Source organism: Salpingoeca rosetta (genome assembly GCF_000188695.1).
Source record: "Salpingoeca rosetta unplaced genomic scaffold supercont1.11, whole genome shotgun sequence".
Classification (NCBI taxonomy): domain Eukaryota; class Choanoflagellata; order Craspedida; family Salpingoecidae; genus Salpingoeca; species Salpingoeca rosetta.
This window is the reverse complement of record NW_004754923.1, coordinates 742,405-752,635: the sequence shown is the minus strand read 5'-3', so window position 1 is coordinate 752,635 and position 10,231 is coordinate 742,405. Positions and strand designations below refer to the sequence as shown.

General features: G+C 54.9%; 2 protein-coding genes across 2 annotated transcripts in view; one reads left to right on the top strand and one right to left on the bottom strand.

Moving 5' to 3' along the window:
- The first annotated feature begins 25 nt into the window (after window positions 1-25).
- On the top strand, window positions 26-4,283 carry PTSG_04869 (uncharacterized protein). Its single transcript, XM_004994130.1, has 12 exons — window positions 26-138; window positions 443-546; window positions 893-945; window positions 1,108-1,240; window positions 1,507-1,557; window positions 1,681-1,778; window positions 2,113-2,188; window positions 2,448-2,531; window positions 2,806-2,888; window positions 3,096-3,246; window positions 3,447-3,599; window positions 3,899-4,283. Exons 1-12 carry the CDS (start codon window positions 45-47, stop codon window positions 4,055-4,057), a joined length of 1,239 nt encoding a protein of 412 aa, XP_004994187.1. The 5' UTR covers window positions 26-44; the 3' UTR covers window positions 4,058-4,283.
- PTSG_12221 (AGC/RSK/P70 protein kinase) overlaps window positions 4,219-10,231 on the bottom strand; it is a 6,662-nt gene continuing 649 nt past the window's right edge. The window contains exons 3-15 of the mRNA XM_004994129.1: window positions 9,639-9,970; window positions 9,098-9,335; window positions 8,885-8,953; window positions 8,517-8,588; window positions 8,293-8,368; window positions 7,944-8,001; window positions 7,523-7,714; window positions 7,061-7,193; window positions 6,808-6,858; window positions 6,609-6,674; window positions 6,426-6,503; window positions 6,140-6,248; window positions 4,219-5,924 (exon numbers count right to left, since the gene is read on the bottom strand). Of these exons, the coding sequence (XP_004994186.1) occupies window positions 5,278-5,924; window positions 6,140-6,248; window positions 6,426-6,503; window positions 6,609-6,674; window positions 6,808-6,858; window positions 7,061-7,193; window positions 7,523-7,714; window positions 7,944-8,001; window positions 8,293-8,368; window positions 8,517-8,588; window positions 8,885-8,953; window positions 9,098-9,335; window positions 9,639-9,970 (2,121 nt within the window). The 3' untranslated portion in view covers window positions 4,219-5,277. The remainder of the gene's footprint in view (window positions 5,925-6,139; window positions 6,249-6,425; window positions 6,504-6,608; window positions 6,675-6,807; window positions 6,859-7,060; window positions 7,194-7,522; window positions 7,715-7,943; window positions 8,002-8,292; window positions 8,369-8,516; window positions 8,589-8,884; window positions 8,954-9,097; window positions 9,336-9,638; window positions 9,971-10,231) is intronic.

The following is a 10,231-nucleotide window of genomic DNA, read 5'->3' as shown; positions in this document are numbered from 1 at the left end:
GGCGAAAAGTGATGAATAACTTTAATCAACATTCAGCAAGCAAGATGAGCCGGGAGGCGAAGAAGCGGATTCTGCAACAGGCAGCCGAGTTCCTTGCTCAGCAGGAGCAAGGTGGCAGTGTTGGTGATGCCGCAGAAGGTATGGCAGGCCACAAAGGCAAACATGCTGTGTGTACGTGTGCGTGTGTTGGACACGCGGAGAAAAGTCACGACTTGCCTGTGTTTGCTGTGTCAAGGGGCCCCCCAACACACCGTTCAGTGTTGTGTGTGTTGTGTGTCTGTCTGTCTGTCTGTCTGTCTGTCTGTCTGTCTGTCTGTCTGTCTGTCTGTCTGTCTGTCTGTCTGTCTGTCTGTCTGTCTGTTTGCGTGTGTGTGTGTGATTCCATGTACTGTTAAGAATACGTACCATTCACCTCTTCCTCTACGGGTTGATTGCTGCGCAGAGTGCCCTGGAAGCGAAGAGTGCTGGACGATCTGCGCCAAGCTGGAAGCAGCTGCGAGAGGAAAGACCGATCCGCAGAGTGTCGACGCGCCCAGTATCCGAGAGGTTCATATTCGTCAACAAGCACTGCCCTGAAAACAATATGCCTGCGCCTGCACCGACTCCTCACCTGTGCACCGACTCTTGACCTGTTCTCTTGCACCCACTCACACCAACTTGTTTGCAAATATACACGCTCACACCAGCTTTTTCGCATGCACACACACACACACACACACACACACACACACACACACACACACACACACACACACACACACACACCCATTGACGCACGCGCGCGCTCTCTCTCTCTCACACATTCACGCACACACTCTGCCACACCTCCGCGTGCATGCACATTACCAAACACCGCGACCATAATCCAACCATCCATCCGTGATGGGCACAGTTGCTGCCTTGTGCACCGCCCCCAGCAAAGCCAGCGTCAGAGGAGCCAAGCAGGTGATTTGATGGTCGCGGTATCTTGTGCTGCAGCCACACGCCGCTTGTCTTGTCCATGTCCATGTGTTGTGGACCAGTGCCGTCTGCACTCAAGCGACTCCTCCCCCCCCCAACTAGGGCTCACCTGCAAGCGCATGCGTGCGTGGTTGCTCTTGCTTGCAGGTTCAAGTGGAAGACGAGCCTTGATGAGAAGTTTGAGTTCGACTTTTACAAAGCCATCCCTCGCAAGCGCATCGACAACCTGTCATGGGGCAGCGGCGTCAGGGGCGTGCAGCGTTCTTCTGCAGGATCAGAGGTTGTGTGTGTGTGTGTGTGTGTGTGTGTGTGTGTGTGTGTGTGTGTGTGTGTGTGTGTGTGTGTGTGTGTGTGTGTGTGTGTGTGTGTGTGTGTGGGTGTGTGCTCTTGTGCATGCGACCATGTTCAGCTGTACGTGCAACTGGATGTGTTCTTGCACCGTGTGTATGCAAGCTGTGGATGCGACCGCTTGCAACCGTATGTGCGTGTGCGTGTGTCATGCATGCAGTTCGAGACAACCACCTCACGAACAATCCTCACTGGCAGGGTGTATTCTTTGTTGCGTTTCGAGACACGGATGAAGCTGTCGTCATCAAGGTAGCAAGCAACCCACCCTCTGACATCCATGTTCCAACTACATGCTGGCTATCCCGAGCGTTCACTGCCATACTCGCTCACTGCCACCGCGCACCATGTGTTCCTGTTCGTCCGTCCAACAAGGGGTCACGCAACATTGCTGCGGAGGCGTTTGCGGGCTTTCTCGCCCTCAAACTTGGCCTCAAGTCTCCAGACTTCCGCATCATCTCCGTCGCCGCACGGTATTTCCCTGTGGACGCGAGAGAGAGAGAGAGAGAGAATGTGTGTGTGTGAGTGAGTGAGTGTGACAGAGAGAGAGAGTGTGTGTGTGTGTTTGTGTGTGAGTGTGTGAGTGAGCGAGTGAGTGAGTGAGTGAGTGAGTGTGGGTTTGTGTGGGTGGGTGTGGGTTTGTATTGTCGTTGTGGGCTCTGGTGTGATTGTAGACGCTGTGGCATGTTTCCTTCAATGTGGCATGTGCTTGAATGCACGTTTTCGCACCCTGCCCTCTCTCGCTTACACTGCACTCAACTCCCTAACACACGCGTTTCGATGGACCAACTGATGCTGACATCCCAGGGAGGCGCAGGCAATGATGCACACGTTCCGCGAAGTCGACCACCTCGGCCTTGCTCATGCCGTTCTCAGCAAGCAGGTGACAAGTCGCATGTGCCGATTGCGTCAGTGGTTGAGGAGACATGCGGCAATATGGCCCGATGAGTACACCCTTCTTTCTTCACCGCACTTGGACGACCACGCGCATGCGCGAATCAACATGCTCGTGCACTCATACACACACACACATACACACACATGCACACACGTGTTTACATGCGCTCACGCTGACTCACACGGACTCATTTTGCGGCATGCGTTGCTCATGTGTGGGCGTGTTCACGAACTGCGTTGTGCAGTCTTTCCTGTTAATCAAGAACTTTGTGCGGGGCGTCAACCTCGGCCAAGTGAAGGAGGCTGACCTCATCAAAGTGTTTGGAGAGGTGGGAATGCTCTTCATGGCTGCTGTTGTCATGTGTCTTTGTTGTTGTACCGTCTCTCTTGTTCTTCTCTCTAATGTCACATCCCAAGCCATCTTCATCCAATCGCGTCTACTGCGAGCACCATCGCGCGCACCATCGTCACACCGAATCACCAGCTGTCATTCATACCAGATCACACACACACACACACAACATCACACACACACAATATCACACACACACAATATCACACACACACACGCATCACCACGCGACCGCGCTGCTGCATTGCCAGCCCGGTGCCTTCACGGATGGTGGTCGCGAGCGCTTCAAGGAGTTGGCGGCGCTTCTTCTCCTCGACGTCCTCTGCAACAACGGGTAAGCCGGTGCTGCTGGTGCTGCTGGTACTGCTGGTGCTGGTTTCATGTACACACGTTATCGTGACTTTCACTGCGAAACAAGTTGCACTCCAAACACATTTCACACACGCTTGTGTATTGCACTGCATTTCGCTCCCTTTGCCTTACCCAATTCGACACATTGAATCCACTGTTCCCCCCTGTGCGCCACCGCCGCCACAAACAGTGACCGCTTTCCGCTCATTTGGGACAACCGTGGCAACCCAGGCAACGTCATGTTTGCACGCAGCAACGGGCAGGTCATTGCCATCGACAATAACATTTGCGCCGTGGACGAGGCCACATATGCGGATCAACACCGCGAGTACCTCAGCAAGGTCAGCGCCGTTGCTTTTGTGCGTGTGCGTGTGCGTGTGCGTGTGTGTGTGTGTGTGCGTGCGCGTGTGTGTGTGCGTGTCTGTGCGTGTGTATGTGTGTGTGTGTGCGTGTGCGTGTGCGTGTGTGTGTAAGATGGAGGAAATCAGCCCGTCATCTTGAACCACTCTACATGCCGTACGCTTCCTCGGTCTGGGTCAAGGTGGAGAACCTGATTCATCTGACAGCGCGGCACACTGATGAGGGCACGGAGGCGCCCCAGTTCCACCGCGTGCGCGACAAAGTGATTGAGTACTGCAACTACGACTATGGCCTGGACGGCTCGCTCCTCATACAGCAAGAATTCCTTCACCTGGTAAGTTGACTTGGGGTTGATACTCTTTTTGTATGTTCCCAATGCCTCCACCCACCACCCTCACGTCACACACACACACACACACACACACACACACACACACACACACACACACACACACACACACACACACACACACACACACACACACACACACACACACACACACACACACACACACACACACACGTCACGCACACGTCACGCACACATATCGCACGCGCCTCACCAACGTCCTCCACCTTGCTCATCATTCTCCCCCTTTTTTGTGTGCTCCATGTGTGCGTGTGTGCGCGCAGGTGCAAGATGTGCCGGATGACTGGCTGACAGAGGACGAGTTGGCACATTGGGTGGCTGCGCTCTCCAACTTCACGCCGCCGCTTGTTGGCATCCACGCCGTCAGCGCCAAGTTTGTCATGGCTGTCTGGAACACCCTTAGGGAGAGCGCGCAGGCATAAAAGGACACAGCCATCCGCGCACCGGGCGCTGCCATGCCATCCTCGCAGTCCCCACCATCACGTAGTTGAAACCATCACCACACCCTGCCTCCAATTGCGTCGAACACACTGCCTCCTCCTTGTTCTCCTCATCCTCTCTCCTGGCGCCATACGGCCTGAAATTGTGTTGCGCGTTGTTATCCTTTTAAGAAACAGTCCTACATCATGGCACAGCGCAGCGAAACATGCTGTAGGACAACGAACAATCAGGAAGCAAGGACATTGTGAAGTCCAACGATGATCAGGAACAGGATCAGGATCAGGATCAGGAGAGAAAAATAATGAAACAACACTGTTCGTTGAGGGTACGACGATCGGTCGAAGACGACAAGCGAACAGCGAGAAACACAACAAGCCGGACAGGACTGGTCGAGCCGAACTGCAGTCAGTCTGACAAGCATGACAAGACGCCTTCTCATCACGAGTCCCCCAAATTGGCCACAAAACAAGAAGACAAAAGCACTGGCTCGCTATGACTATGGATTGGCCAGGGGGGGGGGTGTGGCGTGAGCAGAAACAACAGGCATATCAAGCCTACATCAATGTACCAACTGGGGACAAGAAGGAACACGCACAGAGGCAACGACAAACAGCGATGGGGACACAAGCAATGCGGCCATAGAAGGAGGGACGCACGGTCACGAAAGAAAAGGAAGTGGAGTGCTTATTGCGCTGCCGTAGAAAGGCCAAAGAAACAAGAAAAGGAGGCGCAAGTAAATGGAAGGGGAAGGAGGGGGGAATCGATTACCTCATGGGCTGAAGAAGCCACAAAGAGTCAATTTCGAAGGAAAAAAAGATGTGTGTGAGTGAACAAGACAGCCACAGCACACCCAGAAGACGCCGACGAGAAAAGCAGCAAGAGGAATTGTGGGCAGGGCTTGAGACAGTCAACATAGCCAGGAGACGACCACAAAAATGGAGGAGACGGAAGAGATTGGGGGGAGGGGGAAGATGAGAGATGGCCAAAAGACAGGCGGGAAAGTGGTTGGAAAACCACCAAAAGCAACCAATTAGCAGAGCGAAGCAGCAGCCGATGGGCATCGTATAAACACACGAAGAGGGAATGAGAGACAGATAGCAAATTAAGCTAATGCGGGGGCCTAAAACATAAAGGCACCATCCTCATCAGGGGCAGACCCGGTGCTGCCTGGTATGAGAGATGCCTCAGCCGAGCTGGCACGTCACTTCTGGGTTGCAGGCGACGCAGGCGTGCTTGGAGATTGCTGCTGCTGGTTCTGGTTCTGTTGCTGCTGTGGTCCGTGCTTGGCGCGCACCTTGTTGAGCGCAGCTGCAAGCGAGTTGACAAACTTCTTTGTGGTGGTGTCCTTGTCCGCCTCCTTGCTGCTCGGGGGCGACGAGGTCGACGCGCTTGTGGGCGACTTGGTGGTGGGCGTGTGCGCTGGCTGCAGCACGCCAAGATAGGCATCAGACAGAGGCACGCCATCTTCCTCCTGCTGTGCTTGCTCCTCCTGTTGCTGCTGCTGTTGCTCCTCTGCGCCTGGCTCCTGGGCCTGCTGTGCGGGGTGCTGGGCCTGGGCCTGGTGCTCCGCGGCGTTGGCGGCATCGGCATCGTCGTCTTCGGCCGGCACGAGCGCGGGCTCGGCGTCCTGCTCCTCGATGGGAAGCAGGGCCGTCTGCGAGGCAACAGCCTCAGCATCAAGCATCTCCTCGCGCAGCTTTGCGCTGCCGTCCGCGTTGAGCTCGAGCGTGGACAGACCAACAGAGAGGTCTGCAGAGTGCACTGTCTTTTCGACGCGGGCAAAGCCAGGCTCGTCCTCCGGCCGGCGCGGGCGCTCAGTCAGCAGGTTGCGGCCGTCCTTGCCAGCAACTGGGGAGCAGCAGGGCGCAGTCCGTCGTGAGAGGGGGAGTGTTAAGGGGTGAGCATTTGGGTTTGGAGCGCAGTGTGATCGTGGTGGTACGCGCATTGTCCAGACATGCATGGACAGTTGGATCGTGGACGGCTTCATTCAATGGTGGCGGAGAGCAAGAAGTACAATGGGAGAGCAAGAAGTAAAATAAGTGCAAACAGCGATGCGCACCAACCGTAGTTGAAGTCGGCAAAGACATCACACTGCACGGGCGGCGCTGGGGAGTGACACACGGGGCAGTCGGTAAACTCCTTGGAGAAGTACTTGTGGTCGGTGTCATCCGCCTATTGTATGTTGGTTTGGGGGGGGGGGAGTGAGGGATGGAATAGCGTGCGAGGGATGGGATCGCGAACGACAGAATGGGGATGCACATTGCTTTAACATTGAACACAGGGCGCCAGAACTTGACTCTGGCTGTGGGTGGATGGGATGCGTGGCGCATGGCATGTGTCTGGACGTACCAGCGTGGGCACAAACGGCGGGCTGACGCGCTTGTGCAGAACGTCGTCAAAGTCCAGGCCGGAGAAAAACACGTGGCCCTGTGGTTGCGCGCGTGCGTGAATGAGTTAGTGAGGGTGCAAGGTGAGTGTGTGAGTGGGAATGTGTGTGCACGTGGCACAAAGCAGCAGAGTGCGCGCGCGTACCTTGATGCGGTCTGTGTTGATGACGCGCTGGTCCGGGTTGCGCCGCAGGAACATGCGGATGAACGACTGTACGTGTCAAGCAAACACATCGAAGGAAGACAGTGTGAGGATGTGAGGATGTGACGCGAAACGAACAAGCTCATCTTCTCAGCCCACTGGTATAAACATAAACACGCACGCGCACACACAGTTGACAAACCTTTGCGCGGGAGGTGAAGGTCTTGTGGTACTGCACACGTACATACAGGATCTGCACACACATTGAAAACAGGTAGGCGTCGAGTAACGTGGTGGAACATATGTGAGGCGCAGCAAGACGAACACAAACCAGCAGAAAAGAGGACGCACACACACACACACAAAGCACAAAGCACAAAGCACAACACACACACACACACACACACACACAAACGCCGCAACAGACCACGGCAGCAGGAGCAGACACCGCTTACGTTGTCGACCAGCTTCTTGCGGTTTGGATGTGTGAATGGCGGGCGGCCGGCAAGAATATCGTAGGTGAGAGCGCCGAGGCTCCACCAGTCGGCAGCGCAGTTGTGGCCCTCAGCCGTAATCACCTCAGGCGCCCTGGCGAAAATCAACAGCAGGCAGGCAAGCAAGCAGGAAGTGCACGGGTGTGATTGGAGATGAGGACGAGAGTAGAGAAAGATAAAACAAAAAGAAAAAGAAAAGGAGGGCGAGTGCAAACAGCAAACGACTGATGAACACGTGTGTTGCGAGGTCTGAAAACAACAACTGAAAGACGCGTGCGCACAGAAACGTAGGACACACACACACACACACTCTCTCTCTCTTTTGCAAACAACCAAAGCACAGCCGCAGAAACCCCAAAACAGCAACAAGCAAACAATTACGCATACACGGAAGCTGCAGAAGCGAGCACACGGCATACGCACATGTACTCGAGGGTGCCGCAGAATGTGTTTGTCTTGACGTTCTTCGCTTCGAGCTGCTTGCACATGCCAAAGTCTGTGAGCTTGATGTGGCCGTCGCTGGTGAGCATGATGTTCTCTGGCTTGAGGTCGCGGTAGATGACGCCGTGGCTGTGCAGATGCTCCAGCGCAAGCACAAGCTCGGCAATGTACACCCTGGTCACAACAACATGTAGCACAATCATCGTTAGGGCACGCGTGTGTCAGAGGGAACGCGAAACTGCAAAGGCTGAACAAACAAACAAAACAGAGAGACGTAGGCAACGCAAACGCAAGCGCACACACACACACACGCACAAACACACACACACGCACGCACATGCAAACAAACATCCAGATCCACCATCGCGAAGTCTCGGGGGGTAGCAGGGGAGGCTGGACTTACCGAGCTTCTTCTTCAAGCAGAAAGCCCTCAGAGTCCAGAACGCCAAACAACTCTCCGCCTAAGAATGGAAATGTCACAAAGCACGCACAAACAAAACAGAGACAGAATGGCACGATGAAAAGCGTGAGTGGCAGCAAGGAATGAGTGGTGGTTGTTGGTTGCCTAAGCTCGGCAAGCACCGCAAGTGTGGAAGAAGGGCCAAACAAACAAACAAACAAACAAACAAACAAACAAACAAACAAACACACAAGCACACAACCAAACAAACAAATAAACACACAAGCACACAACCAACCAACCAACCAACCAACCAAACAAACAAACAAAACAGGTGAGGTTGATGACGCACCGCCAAGGTAAGGCATGATGAGATAGAGGCGTTCGTCCGTCTGGAAGGCGTACTTGAGGCCGACAATGAAGGGGAACTGCCACGGGTGGAAGTGGGGTGGAAGGTGAGATGAAGGTGTGGTGGGCACCGGGAAACAGGCGCAAGTGTTTGTGCACAGCTCAAGGTGTGGGATGGTTTTGTGTATGAACGCAAACGGGATGGCGTGCACCGGGAAATACACATACGTCAATCTTCTCGAGGATGCTGCGCTCGGCAAGGGCGTGGGCAATGTCCTTCTTCTTTGTCATGACAGACGCCTGACCAATCAAACGCCGCGTGTGTGTTTGTGTCATGTGTGTTTGTGTATTATGTGTTTTCATGTGTTTGTGTATGTTTACGTGATATGTATTTGTGTGTGTATGCGTGTGTGTGTGTGTGCGTGTGAGGAAACTACTGAGCATCCAAACCGAAGGCAGGCTTGGGGCCAGCGGCCACGAACAATAAATGCCAAGAGGCAGGCGAGCGTTGGTGTTCTGCACTGCAGTCGCAAGCAAAGCACCCCGCGGGTCTCCACGTGACACGCAATGAGTGATGCATGCACAGCAGAGCGCACCTTCTTGAGGACTTTGGCAGCGTAGATGGTGCCCTCGTCCCTTCCAGTGCGCTTCCTGACTTGAAACACCTGAGTCAAAAACAAAGCACGCAACAGGAGACGAGCTGCGTGAGTAGACAGGCGCACGAGCTAAAACACAACATGAACTTGATCAACAACGATGATGACAGCTTTTGTTGCACCCATGCATCCCCGTGCTGTTGCACTGCTCACCTTGCCGTAACCGCCGCATCCAATGACACGGAGGAACTTAAAGTCGCTTGCATCCACGGGGTCAACAGCGCCATCGTTGTTGGCGTCGGCATCTGCCTCGAGGGGCTGCTCGGCGGCGCTGTGATCGCCATCAGACAGCTTGGTGCCCTCGTCGGTGGCGCCGGTGGCCTTGGCGGCTGCGTCGGCATCATCCTGCTTGGCAGCCTGGTCCAGGGCGCTGGAAGCCAGGGGGGATGGCCTGTGCGAGTTGACAGTGTGATCAAGCAACGCCATCGTGTGAGCACGGAAGAAGTAGTGCTGTGGGAAACGGAGTACTTCCATCAAGGGCGATGAGCGGCTCGGTTATGCACATCAAACACAAAGGTTGGAGGGGGAGACAGGGCGCGTGCGCTGTGTGTTGTGTGTTGTGTGTTGAACATGAGGCTTGTGCACGTTGGCAGTGTCGACACATGCACCAGCACGATGACATCACGCGAGCCCATTCACGGATACACGCATGCATGCAAGCATGAGAGAGCAAGCGGGACGTTACTTTACTGACGGAGACGAGGGTGTCGCCGGGGTGTGTTGTTTGGCGGCAGCGGTGGTGCTGGCCTTGACGAGCTTGACGAGTGGCGGGGCCATGACCACACCTGAGCGGCCGGGCTTCATGTTCTTCTTGCTCTTCTTGGAAACGTGCTTGGCCTTGTGGTCGTTGCCTTGGGTGGAGCTGAGCGGGCTGCTCTTGTGCTCCGTGGCGGAGCCCATGGGAGCGTGGAAGTGGGAAGCGTCGTGGTGGTCATCATCGTCGCTGTCGTAGTGGTGGTTCTTTGCTGATGGAAGCAGCAGTTCTGGATGCTGGTCCAGCTGGCTCAGGGAGATGCCGAGTCCCTCCTATCACGTACGTGCGTGCATGCGTGCGTGCGTGCGTTCGTGCGTGCGTGCGTGTTAGGTGTAAGGGGCAAGTTTGAGGACGCAACATGCAGACATGCGCACACCATACAGACGTGTGTCGACCGCGTACCATCAATCAACGATCTCGTGCGTGTGTGTGTGTGTGTGAGAGAGAGAGTGTGTGTGTGTGTGCGTGTGTGTGTGTGTGTGTGTGTGCGTGTTCGTATGTGCATGCCAATCAATGAGTTCGTGCTATTGAGG